Source organism: Myotis brandtii, unplaced genomic scaffold, assembly GCF_000412655.1.
Source record: "Myotis brandtii unplaced genomic scaffold, ASM41265v1 scaffold268, whole genome shotgun sequence".
NCBI lineage: Eukaryota > Metazoa > Chordata > Mammalia > Chiroptera > Vespertilionidae > Myotis > Myotis brandtii.
The window spans coordinates 2433419-2455976 of NW_005360187.1; the positions used below are offsets into that span (position 1 = coordinate 2433419).

A 22558-nucleotide genomic window follows, 5' to 3' on the forward strand; every position below is an offset into this window, starting at 1 on the left:
ATATGCACATTGACTGAACGGCAGAATGACTGGTTGCTATGATGTGCACTGGCCACCAGGGGGCAGACGCTCAATGCAGGAGCTGCCCCCTGGTGGTCAGTGTACTTCCATATGGGGAGTGCTACTCAGCCAGAAGCTGGCTCATGGCTGGCCAGTGCAGTGGTGGTGGCAGGAGCCTCTCCCACCTCCGTGGCAGCACTAAGAATGTCCAACAAACGGTTTAGACCCGATCCCTTGGGGACCTAAGCCTTTAGTCGGACATCCCCCGAGGGCTCCCTAGCTGCCAGAAGGATGTCTGACTGCAAGCTTAGGCCTGATCCCCCGGGGAGTGGGCCTAAGTCGACAGGTGGACATCCCCCAAGGGGTCCTGGACTGTGAATGGGCACAGGCCGGGCTGAGGGACACCCCCCTGAGTGCAGAAATTTTTGTGCACCGGGCCTCTAGTTGCGTATATTGAAATAATGCATAATAAGCATTAGAAGACTCATTTTTTAAAACACCAGTCTTTTATTTTACTAGCCATTAAAATAAAAAGACAACCCAGACTTCATATATTCTCTCCAAATTCCAAAAAAGAAAGAAAGACTAAAACAAGATGTATCTGAGTCTGTGTGGTCTGGGTGACTTAGTAAACTTCTCTAAAACTCACTTTAATCATCTGTAAGATACAGATCATAAAAGTTTCTACTTCACGGAGTTGTTATGAGGAATAATTGAAGGAATACATGTGAAACATATAACACAGTGCCTGACACATATTATTTCTTACATTTCCTATTATATATTACCATTTTGCGCTGTCAAATGTACCTGAGATTCAGCAAAAGCTAGTTGGTCAAGCCCATTCACGTATCTTTGTTTTGCTTCCACAACAGCTTGTCGCTTCTGAGTCAAAAGCTGTCGAAATGAGGCAATAAGTTCAAGATAAGAAGTAGCAGTAACATAGTTATGTCGTCCTAACTCCTGCAAGAACCTAAAAAGAGGCAGATAATATATCTTAATATAAGTAATAGGCTTCAGAAAGTAAGAAGTAAATTCAACATAGCATTAATAACAAGCATTTAAGAATAAAGGTTAATTTTTAAAATTAAAATTTTTTTATATGTTTTTATTGATTTTTAGAGAGAGAGGAAGGAAGAGAGAGAGAAACATCATCAAGTGACTGTCTCCTCCACACCTCCTACTGGGATCGAGCCTGCAACCTGGGCATGTGCCCTGACAGGGAATCGAACCATGACCTCCTGGTTCCTAGGTTGACGCTCAACCACTGAGTCTCACCCGCTGGTCGAAGTTAATTTTATTTAGAGGGTGCTGAGTACTTGAACTCCATAGAGTTCTAAAATTCTACACATAACCACATTCCAATTTCTTATCTACAAGATATCAAATAGCAATGATGTATTTAAAAAGCACAAATAAATAGATCTGTATCATAGGTGAAAGATATAGGCCTTTTTACATGTTTCATATGAAGATCTAACACTATAAGGGAACCAAGTTATTGTGTAAGCTAGGCAAGTATAGTAGGAAAGGGGATTGCAGATAGGATAGTAAGAATGAGTCATCATTCTTTACACAAGTGTGTCACATGTCAGCTGAATGGGGTATGGCAAGAAGTATGAGATTACTACACATACACATGGAAACAATGAAAGCAATGATGTTTCATGGCAAGTATGTAGACTAGAGCCCACTTCTTGATGCAACTGTCCAAGCCAACTATGCTAGCTGGATAGGCAATATACTCTATTCTTAGTGATATGAGCATTTGGGCTTATGTACCTATGAAATGAAGATCTCAGAGATTAACAGAGGTATAACAGATACTTTTGAAGAATCCACAGCCTACCAACACTCAGTGCCCCATAGCAATATTGGTTCTGTGAAACTTGCTACCCTAACTATACCCTAACTATAGCTGACCAGAGTTGGACACTGGACACAAATGAGACTAATCACATTTTGGAACAAATTTGGAATGGGGAGTTGGAAACAGGCAATCAGTCTCTGCCTACAGCTGGAATTGCAAGAAGGAAATAGGGAACTGAGAGGCAGCCAGTTTCCTCCATATGCCTGGGAAGCAGAAAATTCAGTCTGCAAAGAGAAAGAAGTAAGTAGATGCCCAGACAAAAGCAGGAATGAGAAATAAAGAAAAGGCATTTCTGGTTTTAGAATGGCTTTCTAATTCCTGCTTCCAGTCACTTCTGAGACCCAGATGAATTCTTTCCCTTAAGCTTTGTGAGACACCTCTGGATCTTTTATGATAAACTCCCCCTTTTTGTTAAAGCTAGATCAAGTACCTTTCTATTACTTGCAAGCTGAGGGTCTTTACTAATTAAGTGATCAAAGAGATCTAGAAAACATAGAAACCCTATTAAAATTTTGGACTTTCACAGAAAGAGATGCTTCAAAATATGACATTATTGTAGTTTAAAAATTCATTAACCTTTCTGAAAGATCCATAATAGAAGTGTGAAAATGTTTGCAGATTGGAACTATCTCTCGTCGTTCAACTTCAGTAAGCTCCAGTGTTTCTAAGAATTTCACAGCTACAAGCTCAAGGGCATCTTCGGGCCATGGCTAAAAATAAGAAAAAGAAAATTTGTTAAATTTAAGATGAATATCCTAATCCAACTATGTAAATTAAGTGCCTTTCTATACAAGAATAATGTAGGGTTGAGAAAATTAAACTCTATTGGGGTAAACAGAATTAGGGGACTGAGGTCACAAGTAAATCTATGAAAGATCTAACTAATATGTCCATAAACTAAAATTAAAGATAACATGAAAGGTCAATGATATTTTCCATATAAAAGCTATACTTCACTGCTTTCCTAACTCTTCCACTTGGATGTATAGGCATCCCAAACTTAGTATGACAGTGGCAGAGGCAGCTAGTTGCCCACCTAATACCTATCAGCCCCTTTTCCTTAGGATTCCAATTATATTCTAGATAGTAACACACCCAGCTAAAAGAGTCCATTTCCTAGACTTCCTTGCAATTCAGAATGGATAAAGACATAGACACAGTTGTTAGGTGGGGATTTCAGGAAAGGCTCTTTAGAGGGTTACATCGAGGTGGCATGCATCATTTTTGCCTTATTTCCCATTATTCTACTTCTTGCCTGGAACACAAGATGTGAAACTTGGAGCTCCAATATCCACCTTAGACCATAAGATGACTTTAAGATCGAAACTACATGCTAAGGATAGTAAAGCAGAAAAACTTGGGATTCTGGGACTTTGTTGAGCCATAAAAGCCCCAGTCTGCTTACCTTCAGGTTTTTTTCTATATCAGAGGGAAAACTCTATGTGTTTAGTTTGGGTTTCTGTTACAAATAGCCCATCACAATTCCTAACATTACATCCACAGCTAATCTTTTATTTTCTTCCTCACAAATTTGCTTCTTTTCAAATCTTTCCCGTCTATGTGACATTCCTTTGCTTTTCCTGGGATATGTCAAGCATGTCCCTGCCTCTGGGCTTTGAACTTACTGTTCACTCTTGACTAGGACTCTCCTCACCTAAGAATCTCTTTGGTTCACTCCTTCACATCTCTGTTCAAATGCCAACTTATCAGCAAGGTCTTCCCAGAGCATTTTTTCTAAAACTTCATTCCTTCCTTCATTACACTTTCCCTTATCCTGAATTTTTTTTCTTAGCACTTATAAATATTTGATATATAATTATTTGTTCATTTGTTGATTTTCTGTCTCCCCTCTGATTAAAATGTAAAATCCATGAAAGCAAGGACTTTGTTTTTCTCATCACTGCTATCTTTGATATCTAAAATAGAACTTGTCAATATATATTTGAAATATTTATTTGATGAAATTACTTATGTCAAATGAGTAATTAATCTTCATTTGCTTATTAGGATATTTTCCAAATTTCCTTTCACTTAGACTTAACAAGATGCTTGTAATTTTTTCCTTTGTAAGAAAATAATATGTATTTTAAGGTCAATTTTTTTCAATGTCTGACCCTCTTCCTAGTAAAATGCAAACTTTTTTGGTCAAACACTCCATTAGTAAAAATGTTTTAAGCACACACAGCCAATGTATGCATATTTATTAATATATTATATAGGCATGGTCAAAAGTAGGTTTACAGTTGTGAGCATGCAAAACAGTTTATTTTTGTATTATATATATTTCCATATGAACAACTTTAAATCTACTTTTGCCCACCCCTGTATCCATATGGTTTTATTGTATTAACACATTTTTTAAACCTTAGTAGAGGCTTCTAAAGATTTATTATTAGTGAATTTTTGTCAAAGGCTAGAATAAGTGTCATATGACTTATACATCATTGAAAACATTACAAAAGTTTATCTTTGTGTTCTGAGTGCTTAGTTGTTAATTATCCTGCTAATCATGAAGGTTTAATACTCTCTGTAGCAGTTAGAATGTTTATGGTTAAGACACAGTCTTACCGTGTCTTCAAGGGGGATATTTATAATAAGTTCAGAAGTAGGGTATTTCCAAGTTGCTTAACTTAGAAGTTCAATCATGTCATTGAGGATTCAGTTTTTTCTGTCTTTTTGTTCCACCATTCTCAGTGCATTTTATTTTATCCTTGGGCTTGTCCCAGAATGCTGTGGCAATCGACATTACATCCTCAAGCAACAAGGTGAAAAGACAGAAAAGGACCTTTTCCTACCATGCAATACTTTTCCATAGTAAAAAAAAAACAGCCTCAACAAAACAAAAAATAACAATAAAACACACAACTTTTCCCCAAAGCAAACTTTAACTCAGGACCCTATTGGCAAGGAATGGGTCATGAATAGGCTTATTTATAAGCCAAGTAACAATAATATTGAGAGCACCAATATTTTAGACCAACCAGAAATCAATCTACATAATGGTGATTTCCCAAACAATATCAAAATTCTGTCAGCAAGGATGGGGTGGGTAGAAAATAACTGTTGATAGGTAACCAATAGTGTCCCCCATGCCATCATAAGCTGATATTGCATGGCATGAGATACCCTGGGGATAAGATTTATCGTTTAACTAGTTGATATAACTCCATATTCCAAATAGCCTTCTGGAATTTTTTTTTATCAACACCTTGTCAGATCTTATTAAGCAGTCATTGGTTTTGCTTCATGATGTGACTAACAAAGAGCATAAGCTAGTTTATGCAATTATCTTACTGTTCACTTATAATTACATCATATCTCCAATTTTCAGTTCACTACTGGATTCGCTAAGGTTACCCTGCATATCATGCATGGCTATACAAATTGGGCAAGGGTGTCAATGTTAATCCATAGGAAATATTTCATACAAAATGAATATTCCAATAATAGCTTCACTTATTCTCTGAATTGTTTTGCCACCCCTGGTAAGTGTACACCCTACTTTGGGGACTAGAGATCTATCAAAAAAGTCAATGCCTTCCTGATTATGTGACACACAGTGGTTTACACTCACTTCTTGAGTTTCACAAACCCAGGCCCCAAACAATGCCATCAGTTTCTCTGACAGGTTCTGTGTCCCTACTGCTTCATTGTAAATCTTTATTCCATTCTGTTAACCACTTAACTTTGCTTATCTATTTGCAACTCCCATTTCCTTTTTTAAAAAATTTTCCCCAATAAGTAAGAATCATGTAGAATAGAAAGTCTCATGGTTATAAAAAAGATATCCAAAAGTAGTAGAATTGTATTTATAAGATTTCACAAAACTTACGGTAGGACAGGTTTTCTTTGTGTGTTTGGTTTTGCTTTGGCTACTTAATGAAAGCAGTATTAAGATATGGTTTGCATAAAAAGCAAAATTGTTTCACACAGCTTTTATTGCTGTATAAACACTAAAACATCCACTAGCTGAAATAAATGTGCTATCCTCAAAAGGACAGAGTTAGTTTATCAAACATGCAACTGACAAATAAGCAAAAGAGAATAAAACAAGTTAGTATCAGAAATTTATTTTTAAAAGAAATTATCCAGTGATCAATAGTCCACATTCTATTGGTTATAAAGCAATTAAACAGAAGGCACCATAAGCTACTGTTCTCAAAAGTGTAAATACTTAATGGTCTTATACAGGCAGTGACAATTTGCCTTAAGATTAAGTGAGGTGGCAGTCATCATTTGGTGCTGGCATGATCCACTCCAAATCATTCACCATACAGCCTCCAATAATTGTTTTGCTTTTCTAAAATAAGGATTAGCTAAATATATGTTAATCATCATGCAGCATCTTTGGCATAAAACCAAATTCCTAGGCACATTTACAAATTCCTTTATAACCTGTCACTGACTCAAAGCTCCTGCTGCCCTCATTGCCAGTCAGTTTTACCAAACTATTTGTAGTTGCCTAAATGAGCCATGCCCTCTGCACTGTTATACCTTTGCACATACTATCCCCATGTAATGGTTGATTTTATGTGGCAACTTGACCATATATTTGGTCAAACATTACTCTGGGTGTTTCTGTGAGGTGTGTTATGAATGAGTTTAATATTTAATTCTACAGTCAGAAAAGCAGATTGCCCTCCCTAATGTGAGTGAGCCTCATCCAATCAGTTGAAGGCCTGCCTGAAAAGAACAAAAAGGCTGACCCTCCCCCAAATAAGGGGGAATTCCTTTTCCCTGCCTGTCTTCAACCTGGGACATCAGTTTTTTACACTTGAACTGAAACATCAGCTCTTACTGGTCTCAAGCTTGTTGGCCTTCAGACTAGAACTACAGCTCTCCTGGTCTCCAGATTTCCAACTGCAGGTCTTAGAACTCATCAGCCTCCATAATCATGCAAGCTAATTCCTTATCATCTATATGATATATCTGATATAAATATATACATGCACATATATATATCTTTACATACATGTACTAGTATATATGTGTGTATATACATAATACACTCTATTGGTTCCTAATATATCCCTCCTATATGCAATTAACACATTTTCATATGTCAGAGACTCATAGTCTCAAGTATAACTTTTGCACATCAAGATTATGGCTCTTTCATATAATCATTACTGCTCATTTGCTGATTGCCTTTTCTGTCTTCTTGTCTAGTGTGTGAGCAATTTGTGGGAAACATGTAGTCTTATCAGTCCCTGGTGCCAAGCACTATGCCTTTCATTAGAGTAAGTGATCAAGAAACACTTGCTGAATGTATTTTAATGAAGCTTGAGTAAGATTTCAGTAAAATTACAAAAGATTTAGTTGCCCTCTCCAGTTAAAAAAATTACTAACCTGAAACCAGTCAATGGTACAGCAATTGATGAGGGATGGAAATTGTCTCAGGCGATTTCGAAAAGCATCTCCAATGGGGCTAAAGGCCACTACAACGTGAAGATTATCTTTGCAGCGATTCACAAAGAAAGCAAACAGGGCTAAGGGACTAAGTTCACCATGTTTATTGCCAGCCTGAGCTACAGGACGGACACCCTAGGGAATATCAGAAAATAAAAAACTGATAAATAGAAATAGGTAAGCTGATAATGAAATTAGTAGATATTAGAATATTAACAATTTTTGATACTCCCCTTATAAATATCTTTACATTTTTGTTTTCATACCAATAGAATAGCTTTAATATAGTTTGTACTTAGAAGACTTCTTCCAACTCTGTGATTTTATAATTTAAAAACAAATATCTGCCAATAATATGACATAAAGATATGAACAAAAAGTTCACCAAGATATAGTCAACATTGTTTTGTGTTTTTTTTATTGCTTAAAGTATTACAAATGTCTCCTTAACATTGTTTTTAAGAGGAAAATATCTAAAGCATCTAGTTAAAACGTTATAAAACACCCATATATGGTAATTTTATACAACTGTTAAAAATAATGAGTTGTATCAATATAAATGTTATTGTAAGATCAGCAAGATAAAATAAGTGAAAAAAACACACCAACAAATTGTGCAACAGTACATATATGATGATTCTCTTTGTTAAATTAAAATATATATCAGGTGTATGTATAAGTACATACACACCTTTTAAAAAATATATATATTTATTGATTTTAGAGAGGAGAGGAGAGGGAGAAAGAGAGAAACATCAATGATGAGAGAGAATCATTGATCGGCTGCCTCTTGCACGCCCCCCATTGGGGCTCAAGCCCGCAACCCAGGCATGTGCCCTTGACTGGAATCAAACTCGGGACCCTTCAGTCCACAGGCTGATGCTCTATCCACTGAGCCAAACCAGCTAGGGCCATATACACCTTTTTATGGAAACAATCACAAAGAAGTGTTAGTAGTGATTACTTTTGGTGAGCTGAAATTAAGGGACAGTGTGAGAGGGAGGCTTTTATTTTTTATTTTGGACATTTTTCCTGGTTTATATCATTGTTTATTTCACTTTGGACATTCTTATGCTGAATTCTCTAACTTTATACTTATAATAGTTTCATTAAAACATGTAAATAGTGTTCTCTGGTAATGAGATTATGGGTCACTTTTAATTTTCTGTCTTTGTATAAGAAGAAATTTTATGTGAGGTTAGGCATAATGGCTCCAGAACCAAACTTTTTTTTTTAATCCTCACCTGAGGATATTTTTCCATTGATTTTTAGAGAGTGGAAGAGAGAGGGAAAGACAGAGAGAAATATCAATGTGAGAGAAACACATCGATTAGTTGCCTCCTACATGCTCCTGACCAGGGCCTGGGCCGAGGAGGAACCTGCAACCAAGCTATGTGCCCTTGACAGGAATAGAACCCAGGACCCATCGGTCCACAGGCCAACGCTCTATCCACTGAGCCAAACCGGCTAGGGCCATATACACCTTTTTATGGAAGCAATCACAAAGAAGTGTTAGTAGTGATTACTTTTGGTGAATTCAAGAACCAAACTTCTTTGAATTCAAATCCCCAGCTTGCAATTTATATCCTATGTGACCTGGGGAAAGTTATTTCACCTCTCTGTAACTTAGTGTCATCACCTTTAAAATGGGTAAAAGAGTATCTACATCAGAGAGTTGTTGAGGGATCAAATGAGTTATAACATGTGAACACTTAGAATAGTTCTTTTTTAAATTTTTTAAAAAATATATTTTATTGATTTTTTACAGAGAGGAAGGGAGAGGGATAGAGAATTAGAAACATCAATGAGAGAGAAGCATCGATCAGCTGCCTCCTGCACACCCCCTACTGAGGATGTGCCTGCAACCAAGGTACATGCCCTTGACTGGAATCAAACCTGGGACTCTCCAGTCCCCAGGCCGATGCTCTATCCAGTGAGCCAAACCAGCTAGGGCTTATAATAGTTCTTGACATAGGTAACTGTTTGCTTTTATTTTATATCCTACACTTCTCCTTGTTCAAAGCACAAAAGGTTTCATAGTCAATAAAGTGTCTTATAAATAGATTAAAAAATTTTTATATAAGGAGTGGTCACAATGATCATATAATTTCCGTTGTTATTACAATGAATTTATTTTTCAAAGAATTCTCTACTATAGCTATGTTCTACTTTATATCCATGGAAAACTATAAATCAACACAGTCTATACATTCTGATGGTACTTCTCAAATTATGATCACTATGATCAATGTCAGTTTATAAAAAATTATGTTAGGTGGTATACCTGCACTAAATAAGGTAAATAAGAAGTCACTGCTCCATTGAGAAAAACGTTGCAGTAACTTCATTCTGCAAAGAGTGCAAATGGCACCATGGAAAAAGTCGTCTGGAAATGTACGTGTGAGGCTGGGACTCTGATGAAGTCAGACAGATGTGCTGAGTCTTTAAGAGATGCCCTGTAGGTAGGGCCAGAGCCAAGGTGTAGAGGTCAGTTATCAGGAATGAGGTTTAAAGTAAAATCTTTGTCAGAGGGATGAAATAAATGAAGTCCAAGACAGTCTTCGAAGTGGGATGCACAGGATAATGTACAGTGTAGAGAGAAAATAATAGAACTTCTTTCATATTACCTTTTATATTTAAAAATATCAATATAAAGCAAGCAAAAACAGGAACACATTTCAGTATCCTTGAGTTCTGACCATGGCTCTGTCCTTGTGGATAAATTGATATGGTGTCCCTAGGCTTGAGTGGAACATGAAGAAAAGAAGTTCCTAAGGCCACTGTTTGATCATACAATAAAATAGTAGTGAAGCAAGTTTTGAAGCAAAATGACAAGAGGAAAAGATAAACAACAGCTAAAATGAGCAGGAAAGCTTAGCAAAGCTTAGGAAATGCTACTACTCATGGTAGCACACAAGAGTGTGGGGGATGAGTTTATTGTATGAATTAGAAAAATCACCATTCTTCAACAGCCTGGGCCACATTCTTGACATTGTCCAGATAAAAGTAAAGAACTTGGGATCTTTTTTGTTTTTCCTCCTTCTCCACTCAGACTACAAACTGGTAATGTTCCCTTTACTGAAGGCTTTTTAAGTGTCTGACACTCCATAAGGGCTTTATTTCATTTGATCCTCAGACCTCACAACAACCCTATGTAGGAGGAACTATAATGTATTTAATATTTCCATTCCATACAAGAGAAAAGCAAAGTGCTTGAACTACTAGAGTAAATCCATTTCACTCCACATCTTATCACTGAAGGCTGGAATGAAGCATACAGGTATGAGTAATGTATTCTGTGGGTAAAAGTAGTTGTAGTAATGAGAAAGGGGAAATTACTAGCAGAGATCTTGCAGGGGAAGTTCTTAGAAATGGTGGTCGAAGGGCAGGGTATCTGAAGTAGGGGTGCTTCACAATTGTGTTTTTTTTGTCAATTTAATCACTAAGTGTGGCGCTCAGATATGTCGGAACTATTAAGACAAGTAGTTTTATTAAGGGTTTTGGAAATTTTTAACCAGTGGTAAAACATAAAAGCTAACCAAGTAATGTTTTAAAGCTATATTTTCTCATATCACTGTAACCCTAAGACATGATTTGAAAACTCTTATCACCCATAAAACATGCTAAATAAGATAAAACTGATGAAACAAATTGCCATCATTATGAAAAAAAGGAATTATAAAATAAAATTTTGTCTCACAATTATAGTAAAAGCAATTTAAAATTCATCAAAAAAGATGAATTAAATAATAAACTTAAAATTTTTAATTACCAACATCTTCTGCACAAGCTATATTTATCCTAAAGAGCAGAGAAAAAAATTTCAAGCTAAGAACATTTCTGTGCTGGGAGAGGCACTCCCTAAAAAAAAAGTATTTACCTCCATCACTTCTTGTTTTTCATCTGCTGCAAAAATGTTAGGTACTTCTCCGGTGTTGAGCACACTGTCGATATCCTCAAGGAAAGCTTCCTCTTTTATTTGAGTGTCCGTGATTAGAAAGACTGTCTTGTGGCCTCTCATGCCCACATTCCTTAAGAGAACCTTAAAATAACAATGTACTTGAAAGCGGATTATGGTAGACATTTATCGTTTTTGCTTTCCCTCTCCTTCTCCTTCGCTTGACAACAATTTCTGAATTTTAGAGCAGTACCTCTTCCCACATCTAGTGAGGATGTCAATCAGGGACTCTGTTTTGCCCATCCCCTGGGTGGGAGACCCCCAGCTGGTCAGTGTTTCTCACGCCCTAGCAAGCCATAGTCACTAATTAGAGGAGGGCATATGACTTAAGTGAGCCCAATCATAGTCTTAATTGAGGGACAAAGAGGGACTTGAAAACAGAAAGAATCTCTATCATTCTAGGATGCAGAATATAAAAGTCTGTAATTTAGAATTACTTGGGACCAACTGTGTTGCCACATGGAATGAGTCCGCTGGAAAAGAAGCCAAATGGAAGCAAGCAGGAGATAGAGTAATTACTGAGGACTTCATTTGAGCCAGTAAATTCAGCCATGTCAAAAGGCAGGAGGGAGGGGAGTAAGAGATCAACCGAAGGACTTGTATGCATGCATATAGGCATAACTAATGGACATAAGACACTGGGGGGTAAGGGAGGGCAGGGGATTGTCAAGGGCGGGGGGAAAAAAAGGACACATGTGTAATACCCTTTGTAATACTTTTAGCAAAAAAAACAAATAAAAATTTTAAAAAAAGGCCTATCTACCTCTGCACTCAAATCATGCAAGACAATAACTCTTTTGCTTAAACTAATTTGAGCTTTTTGTTTTGTTTTGTATGTCAATTGCAACCAAAGATTCCCAACTAATATAAAGATATGAACTCGGTGGTATGCTGGAGCTGACTTATTTGGGGTGGTAGAACTGATTGTTAAAATTTCAGGAACTTGTGAGTAGATTGTTAAACAAAGCCAACATTAAAAATTAAATTATATAAACTTATAATTAAATTATATTAAAAACAAAGGTAACAAATACACTCCTAGTTTATTATGTTTTCTATCACTTATGCTATGGAGGTTATTTAAATTAACTGTATTTATACAGTAAAAACCCAGGTACGGTGTTCAAATACATAACTCTTTACAACTCTGTTTTCAGTGACATCATGTTGATAGCTTTAATCATTCATGGTGGGAGTTTTTACACCATAGAAATTTGCAAATGCTACAAAAGAGAAGTTCCCCTTACCCTCCTGGAGAGTTGGTTGCTAAACATTTGCCAGCATACCACTGGATATATTTCAAGTGAAGACAATAGTATCACTACTTCTGCAAATAATTTTTAAAATAAAATTTTATGTTTATTTAAAAATAATATATTTAATGTTTTAAATAAATTATACCACTTAAATAACTGCTGAATTTTAATATTATACAAAACTATCCCTTTTTTCACTAAAGCCATCTTCCAATATGCAAGCTGTTGAGATTTTAGAAATAATTTTCTATCATCAAAAGTAGGCAAGCTAGTTTTTAAAAAAGTTTTGTATCTAATAATATATAAAAATAGAAAAATAAGTACCAATATGTTTAAAAGCCATATTGAAATACACAGTGTGTGAAACTGTTTCCAAGTAGAAAAAGAGTCAAAATTTCAAAAATACTAATTACATGCCAGGGATAATACAAAGAGCCATACATACATAGTATAATTTAATCACAATAACCTATAAAATAGGTGAAATTATCCAAATTTTACAAATGAAGAAACTAGAGAGTGACATTAGTGAGATGACACACTAGGAAGCTCCAGGTCCCATTTCTCCTGGAGACACCAAATTAGCAAACTACAAAACAAAATACCTTTGTGAGAACTCTAGAAACTAATTAAGAGGCTGTAGCATCCCTAGGAGTACATAATAAAGAAGGGACAATACAAGGAGGGTAAGAGAATTTATTGCATTTTTTTCACCCAGCATAGAGTAACACAACTAGGAGAATACCATCAATTCCTTGCTCCTTCCTCAGGACAGAAGGAATAGAGTAGAACTTGTATCCTGTATTCTGGATTTATCTGTGGGCTGCCTAAGGCACTAATTTCTCTCTTGCCTGACTCCGAACACTAATAGGAATAGGAACTTAGTTTGGAAATGAGGTTGGAGGCCACTGAAAACAGAGGGAAGAACCCCAGCACAATGGAGCAGCAGAATCTGAAGTTCCACCAAAAGGTGCCAGGGGAAGAAAGAGATTAGGGCAAAATAATATAATAGAAACCAACACTGAAAGCTCATGAGAAGAAAAAGGAAATTCAAATGGCCCAAAGCACCTGTATATACTAGAATAAAAGCACATGCACAATCTCAAAGAAGATGCTTGCCCAGAAAAGTTCTGGGAAGTCACAGAACCTCTAGTCATGCTGATTGATGTTTTCCCCCTGCATGAATCAGTCTGTAAAAAGTGGGAGAGGTGGCAGTTTATCAAGTACTCAATACCCTAAAAGAGAATATAATATATCTAAAGGAAATCAGGAAAACAATACATCAACAAAATGAGAATATCAATAGACACAGAAACTATAAAAAATAATAACTAAGAAATTCTGAAGCTGAAAAATACAATAACTGAACTTAATATTGAACCCAAGTTTGGCTGCCTACCACATGAAAAGCCAATAGTTTAGAGGTGTGGTCGGCAAATCGCGGCTCGAGAGCCACATGTGGCTCTTTGGCCCCTTGAGTGTGGCTCTTCCACAAAATACCATGTGCAGGCGCGCACATACAGTGCGATTGAAACTTCGTGGCCCATGCGCAGTCGGTATTTGTGGAAGAGCCGGTATTTTGTGGAAGAGCCACACTCAAGGGGCCAAAGAGCCGCGTGTGGCTTGCAAGCCGCGGTTTGCCGAGCCGCAGTTTGCCGACCACTGGTTTAGAGGAAAGTGCTGGTACAAGGAAAGATGGTTTATTCAAGAGCCAGACACCTGAGAAGATGGGGAACTCTTGTCACAAAGACCATCTTATCTCAGTGCAGGCAAAGCTTTTTATGAGTGTGGGTTAGGGGGTGAAGGGTGGGGGGAGAGGATGGCAGAACAAAGGAAACCAGAGGATGTTGTAGGTTCTCAGAGGTGCTATGCATTATGCACTAGTCTGCATAGTCTGCTCTGATAAATACCTCGGAGCAGGTTAAGCTATGATCTTGTTTTCATCAGTTGAAGGTGAGCAAATCTCCTGAAGCCAAAATGCCTGAAGGCTGGAGTCTGCTTCCTTTGAGGTTAGGTTCTAGAATCCTTTAAGCCAGCAGTTCTCAACCTGTGGGGCGCAACCCCTTTGGGGGCGGAACAACCCTTTCACAGGGGTCGCCTAAGACCATCGGAAAACACATATATAATTACATATTGTTTTTGTGATTAATCACTATGCTTTAATTATGTTCAATTTGTAACAATGAAAATACATCCTGAATATCAGATATTTACATTACGATTCATAACAGTAGCAAAATTACAGTTATGAAGTAGCAATGAAAATAATTTTATGGTTGGGGGTCACCACAACATGAGGAACTGTATTAAAGGGTTGTGGCATTAGGAAGGTTGAGAACCACTGCTTTAAGCAAGCAGGCTATTAATCTGTAGCTACATATGAATTTAGAAGTCATCACTTACAGAAACAATGTTAAAAGAATGGTCTCTAGAGGTACTCAACATCAGATTTTACTTATTTATCTTATTTTATTAAAAAAAATTTTAATCCTCACCTGAGGATATGCTTATTGATTTGAGAAGAGAAAGAGAAAGAGAAACATCAACGTGAGAGAGAAACAATTGGTTGCCTTCTGCACATACCCTAACTGGGGATTAAGCCAGTGATCTAGTGCCTTGACCAGGAATCAAACCCACAACCTTTTGGTGTATGGGATGACACTCCAACCAACTGAACCACACCAGCCAGGGCAACATCACATTTGATCAGGCAGAAGAAAGCATCAGTGTACTTAAACACAAGTTATTTGAAGTCATTGAGTCAGAGGAACAAACAGGAAAATGAATGAAGAGTGAACAGTCTAAGGTACTAAAAGGATACCATCAAGTGGGTCAATAGATGCATTATTGGAGTACCAGAAAGAGAAGAGAGAAAGGGGCCAAGAACTTACTTGAAGACATAATGGACAAAACTGAGGATATAAACAGATACATTAATCCAAGAAGCCTACAAACTCCAACAATGTAAATCCAAATAGATCCATACAGCAAGACATATTATAATCCAACTGTTGAGAGTCAAAGATAAAGCAAGAATCTTGAAAGCATGTTCTCACATACAAGGGAGCTTCCATAAAATTATCAGCATATTTCTCAGCAGAAACCTTGCAGGCAAGAAGGGAGTAGGATGATATATTCAAAGTATGGAGAGAAAAAATAACTGTCAACCAAGAATACTGTATCTGGGGGAGAACCAAGATGGTGGCGTAGGTAAATGCCTATACTCACCACCTCCCACAACCACATCAAAATTAAAACTAAACTACAGAACATCCATATTCAGAACCCCCTGAAATCTGGCTGAATGGAAGTCCTACAACTAGAGAAGTAAAGAAGAAAGCATACTGAGACTGGTAGGAGGGGCGGAGGCATGGAACAGGCTGGTCTGACACCCATGTGCGGTTTTTTAATCGGGAGGGATATCTCCAAGGCCTCCCTTGAGAAGCAGGGGGTCCCAGCCCCATACCAGATCCCTAGTCCAGGTTTCCAGGGCTTGGAATATAAGTCCCTGTAACTTCGGGCTGTAAAAACCAGCAGGGATTGTGGCTGAGTGACACAGAGGCTTCTGGGGTCCCATATGTTCCTCTTAAAGGGCCCATGCACAGAATTTACATGGTCTCACTTCCTTTGAGCTCCAGCGCCAAGCAGTGGCATTGGTAGAATCCAGGGACATATGGGGAGGAACTGGACTGTCTGGCATTGGGGCAGGAACTCAGGAGCAGCTTTCTCCCAGGAAGCAGTGCTTGCAGGGATCATTGTTCCTGTGCTGGGACCTCCTCCATCACAGAGCTGACTGACAGCCATAACTGAGTTCCATCAGCATGACCCACACTGTTCCCTACACCCTGGTGATTTCTTGAGACTCCGCCCCATCCAATTTGTAGCCCCACCCAAGTTGTTTGCAGTGGCTTTTACATATGAATGGCCTGTTCTGGCTCAGGCTTCAGACTTTGCTAAAGTCTCTCAAACAAGGTGCAGCTGGCATCAGCATGCCCCAAACCTATCAATAAGAGGCTCAAGACCCAGCATTAGCACCAGCCTGCCTTGTCTCACAACTGGGCTTCACCTGGGAATTTCCTAGCCCAATATAAGTAGCAGCCATCTGCAGATCTCCCTGGAGCTCCTGCCATGTGGCCCCAGGCAGTGGATGACTTTGTACCTCCTGGGAGGCCCAAGAGCTGGTGCACCCAGTGGACAGCTTCAGACCATACCAGATTACAACTCTACACCATCAACAAGCAACACACTCAAGGGGCAGACTCAGTGAGCACCAAAGCCCCATTGAAGCAAATCCTTCTCCATAGGGTGTCTCCTGTACAGCAGCTCTTCCATTGTAGACACAGCTGGTCCTCACAGCCAACTCCTAGTGACTCCAACAGCAATCAAGGCTCAACTACAAGACTGTGCACACAGCCCTTAAAGGGGCACACCTAGAGTACCAAACTCAGGTGACTGGGGAGACTGAGCCACTAGATCCTATAGGACACCTGGTAAGGCCACTCTGCCAATTCCAGGAGATATAACAGCTCTACCTAATGCGTAGAAACAAATACAGGGAAGCAGCCAAAATTAAGAGACAAAGAAACATGTTACGAAAGAAAGAAATGGAAGCAAGCAAACTATTGGAGACAGAGTTCAAAACAATGGTTATAGGACTTTAATGAGAGCTTCAAGAGAATTAATGAGAGCTTTAAGGCACTTAGTGAGACTTTCAAGGATCTTAGTCACAATGTCAAAGACATGAAAAAGGACCAATCAGAAATTAAGCATACATAACTAAAATAAAGAATAATTTACAGAGATTCAACAGTAGAGTAGAAAATTCTGAGAATCAAATCAATGATTTGGAATATGAGGAAGCAAAATACACCCAATCAGAAGAGCAAAAAGAAAAAAAGATTTTAAAAATATGAAGATAGTGTAAGGAGCCTCTGAAACAACTTCAAGCACACTGACATTCACATTATGGGGGTGCCAGAAGGAGAAGAGAGAGAGCAAGATTTGAAGAAATAATGACAGAAAACTTCCCCTACCTGGTGAAAGAAATAGACTTACAAGTCTAGGAAGCACCAAGACTCACAAACAAAAGGAACCCAAAGAGGCCCACACCAAGACACATCATAATTAAAATGCCAAGGGTTAAAGACAAGGAGAGAATCTTAAAAGCAGAGGAGAAAAGCCATTAGTTACCTACAAGGGAGCGCCCATACGACTGTCATCTGATTTCTCAACAGAAACTTTGCATACCAGAGGGGAGTGGCAAGAAAAGTTCAAAGTGATGAATAGCATGGACCTACAACCAAGATTATTCTACCCAGCAAAGGTGTCATTTAGAATTGAAGGTCATATAAAGAGCTTTACAGACAAGATAAAGCTAAAGAAGTTCATCACCACCAATCTCTCTCTCCCTCTCTGAAATCAATAACATATATATATATATATAATTTAAATACCTTTTTAATAGTTAAAAGCTGCGGGAATTCATTACCACTAGACATACCCTTCAAGAAATGCTAAAAGGAATCTTTTCAAGATGAAAACAAATAATACTGGACAGCAATACAAAGCCATATGAAAATATAAAGTATAGAATATACACAAAGAGAAGGGATCAAAGCATGTCACTACAGATAATCAACAAAACACAAAGGAAGGCATTAAGAGAGAAAATAAGGGACAAAAAAAGCTACAAAACTTAAAGAAAACAAGTAAAAAATGCCAATAGTATATACTTCCCCATGAGCAATTACTTTAAATGTAAGTGGATTAACCTCCCCAAAAGACATAGCTTTGCTAAAAGGATAAAAATACAGGATCCAAAGATATGCTGCCTGTAAGAGATTTATTTATTTATTTATTTTTGAAATTAAGGTTGAACAGTTTTGTTTATTTTATTTTTGTTAATTTCCACCCAAGGATATTTTTCTATTGATTTTTTTAAATGGAAGAGTGGAAGAGAGAGGGAAAGACAGAGAGGAACATCAATGTGAGAGAAACACATGGACTGGTTGCCGCCTGCATGTGCCCTGACCAGAGCCCGAGCCAGGGAGGAGCCTACAACCGAGGTACATGCCCTTGACTGGAATTGAACATGGGACCCTTCGGTCCTCAGGCCAACATTCTATCCACTGAGCCAAATCATCTAGGGCTGAAAAAGACTCACTTTAGACCTAAGTACACACAAAGGCTAAAGGTGAAAGGAGGGAAAAGATGTTCAATGCAAATGGTAACCAAAAAAAGCAGGGTGGCTGTACTAATATAAAACAAGATAGACTTTAAGACAAGATAGACTTTTAAGTCAAAAACTCTCACAAGGGACAATATACATTATATAATGATTAAAATGTCAATTCATCAGGAAGATATAATAATTATAAGTATTTATTCACCAAACAGCAGAGCTCCTAAACTATGAAACAAACATTGACAGAATTGAAGGAAGAAAAGCAACGCAATCAATACCCCAACTTTCAGTAAAAGATAGAACAACCAGACAGAAGATCAATAAGGGAATGGAGGATTTGAATAACACTATAAACCAATTAGCCCTACGAGACATGTACAAAACACTCCACCCAACAACAGCAAAATACATATTCTTCTTAAGTGCACATAGAACATTCTCTACAATAAATCATGTTAGGCCTCAATAGGAGTCTTAACAAATTTAAGAAGATTTAAATCATATCAAGTATCTTTTTTGATAACAATGGAATTAAATTAGAAATAAATAGCAGAAGGAAAACTGAAAAATCCATAAATACGTGGCAATTTAATAACAAACTTTTAACTAACAAATAAGTCAAAGAAGAAATCATAAATGAAATCATAAAATTTCTTGAAATAAATGAAAATAAAAACCCAGCATATCAATACATATGGAGATGCAGCTAAAACAGTGCTAAGGGGAAAGTTTTTAAACACTTTCATTAAAAAAGATCTCAAATGCTACCTTTTCTTTATGTTAACTTTTAGGTTGTAGAAATTTAGTATGTGAGGGTCAGTGAAAATGAAAAAGTCCAGCAGTAAATATCTCCCTTCCTTTTTTTCTACTTTGAGTCATCTCTCTTTTGGGGCCTGCAGAGTTGTATACATATGAGGATGAAAGCCCCAGTATGCATTCTACTGTTCTATTGTTTACTGAAACAGCAAGACAGCTCCAAAGAAACTAAGCTCAACTTCAGGTTCCTCATCAGTAAAATACAGAGACAACCATACCTGCTGCACTGAATTGTTATACCTATAAAATGAGATCATGTCTGTAAAGCACTTACAACAGTGCTCAACACACACTGTAACTAATCTATAGATAATATTAACATCTTCACCAATGTATTCAGTACATAGCTATACAGATTGGCTCTCTCTTCACAGGTAAAAGAATGCACTGATAATATTTTAGACACTAGACTTTTTTTTCATAACTTTACCTTCATGTCTTCTCTCCACTCATTCATACCATAGCTCTTAGAAATTTCTGGTTGGAATATCTGCATTTTTGCCATGGATGTAGCCAGACGAGTTAAAGATTGACGACCACTTCCTCCAAGTCCAACAAGCAAAGCATTTCCACCAGACTGCTTTAGAATTCGACATATTCGTGATAAATGTTCCAATACATACCTATAAAGTATCAATATTATTATACTTGAAAATATAAATGTAAATGTATATTTACACATAAATATTGTTTTACTTTCCTAGGATAGACTGCTGTCTGATACCAATTTTAAAGAAGTAATCATAAAAAATGTGTGATTTTTCAAAAGCAGTTATAATTGGATCATTTGATGCTAAGTAAAATTATTTAAAGTACAAATTCAGGAAATGTAATATGCAAATTATAGAAATAAAATGAAAGCATAACCTCTTATCCTGAAAGTACATTGTTATTTTTATTAAAACTATTTCTTTTAATTTTTTTAATAAAAGGATTTCTATGTGAAAAAATAGATCAGTTATTCACAAAATAACAAATTCAGGAAAGATGGCTTCACTAGTAATTAGGGAAATTAGAGTTTACTAGTAGAGCCACTCTCCTTTGATTGGCAAAACTTACCAAGTCTGGCAATCCTACATATTGGCAAGGGAGAGAGACAACACAAGCTCTTAAAAACAATAATAATTTTTGAAGGCACTTGGCAAAGCTTAGTAAAATAGAAGATGCTTACACACCATGGCACAATAATTTCACTTCTAAGAAATTCTTACACAGGTACCCAAGGAGACATGAACATTCTAACCTTTTTTTTATCATTGCAAAACTAGAAGGCACATAAAAGTCTATATTAGAAGAACAACTACATTTTTACACATATAAAATGGAATACAATGTAGTAGTAAAAAATCATTTTGTGTGTGTGAATGTTACAAACAATATGGAATAAACCAACTTGCAGAAGAGTACATACAGTATGATACCATTTATATGAGTTTTAAACATGTAAAATAAGGTAGTGCATAAAAGTCTGAAGACACATGAATTTTGTTTTACCCCTGCAGGGTTCAATGGGAATGCAGTGATGAAAGGATGGCTACAGAAGGGACTTCAAATAAACTGCTAATAGTTTATGTCTTAAGCTCAATTATGGGAACAAGGTTATTCACCATAGTTTTTCTTATACCTTTTTACACATTTAAAATATTTCACAATAAATTTTTACAAATAGTAATTTCAACCATTAATACCAAATGTAGGTACCTAAAAATGACAAGATTCATTCTTCTTTTGTGAGTTTGATTATATTCATCTAAGCATTGGTCCACAATGTCACTAAATTGATGAATATTTGGAATTTCAATATAAACTCTGTCATCTCCTTCAAGGTCAGTATTCATATAGTCACCAAACATAAGATTTCTTAAGTCCTTTTCAGTTACCTATAGAATGAAAATCAATAAATTATAAAACAAATTATTTTTCTAAAATAAGTTTAAGAAAATGTTATATAAAATTTTGTTTTGTCCATATTATAGGATGATTATCAATTACAGAATTCTTTTAAAACAATTAGGGTAGCCCGGCCGGTGTGCTTAGTGGTTGAGCATGGACCTGTGAACCAGAAGGTCACGGTTGGGTTCCCCATCAGGGCACATGCACATGTTGCGGGCTTGATCCTCAGTGTAGGGTGTGCAAGAGGCAGCCAATCAATGGTTCTCTCTCATCATTGATGTTTCTGTCTCTCTCTACCTCTCCCTTCCTCTCTGAAATCAATAAAAAAATATATATTTTTAAAAAGATAGGGTAGTAAATAATATAGTTGTAAAATTAATACCTGCAATTATATTATATCCTTAGGAATTTTTTTAAAAAGAGCTTTTTTTCTATTTTAAAAAAAAGTTTCCCCCACTCCCTAGAGCAGTGATGGCGAACCTATGACATGCGTGTCAGAGGTGACACGCGAACTCATTTTTTTGGTTGATTTTTCTTTGTTAAATGGCATTTAAATATATAAAATAAATATCAAAAATATTTACTATGGTTGCAAATATCAAAAAATTTCTATATGTGACATGGCACCAGAGTTAAGTTAGGGTGTTTTTAAATGCTGACACGCCGAGCTCAAAAGGTTCGCCATCACTGCCCTAGAGGCTGGAGAAGTCATTCTGAATGACTTCCACTTATTCAGTAGTTACAAAGCAATGTTAAACACTTTATATCTGTTATTAAATTTAATCCCTATCATACAAAGTATTATTTTTTAAATAACTTCTATGTTATATACATAATTTCTCTAAAGACAAATCTTCTCAAAATAAATACTGTCTAAGTGGAAAGTTAAAAGAATATAATAATTAAAAATTAGTATTTTTTAAAGATAAGTAATAATTCATGCTATTGTACTGTGTGTTTTTTATTTTTAGAGAGAGGGGCGGTAGGGAGAGAAAAAAACATCGATGTGAGCACAAAATATTGATCGTCTGCCTCCTGCACACCCTCTACCAGGGATCGATCAAGCCTGCAACCCAGGCATGTGCCCTGACCAGGAATCAAATTGGTGACCTTTCAGGGCATGGGATGACACCCAACCAACTGAGCAACACTGGCCAAGACACTATTGTACT

At 36.9% G+C, this 22558-nt stretch overlaps 1 protein-coding gene across 1 annotated transcript in view; it reads right to left on the reverse strand.

Moving 5' to 3' along the window:
* DNAH12 (dynein, axonemal, heavy chain 12) overlaps nt 1–22558 on the reverse strand; it is a 260675-nt gene that overhangs the window by 84398 nt on the left and 153719 nt on the right. Inside the window, exons 48-53 of the mRNA XM_014541350.1 lie at nt 21195–21373; nt 19924–20116; nt 11160–11321; nt 7220–7414; nt 2447–2580; nt 811–973 (exon numbers count right to left, since the gene is read on the reverse strand). Of these exons, the coding sequence (XP_014396836.1) occupies nt 811–973; nt 2447–2580; nt 7220–7414; nt 11160–11321; nt 19924–20116; nt 21195–21373 (1026 nt within the window). The remainder of the gene's footprint in view (nt 1–810; nt 974–2446; nt 2581–7219; nt 7415–11159; nt 11322–19923; nt 20117–21194; nt 21374–22558) is intronic.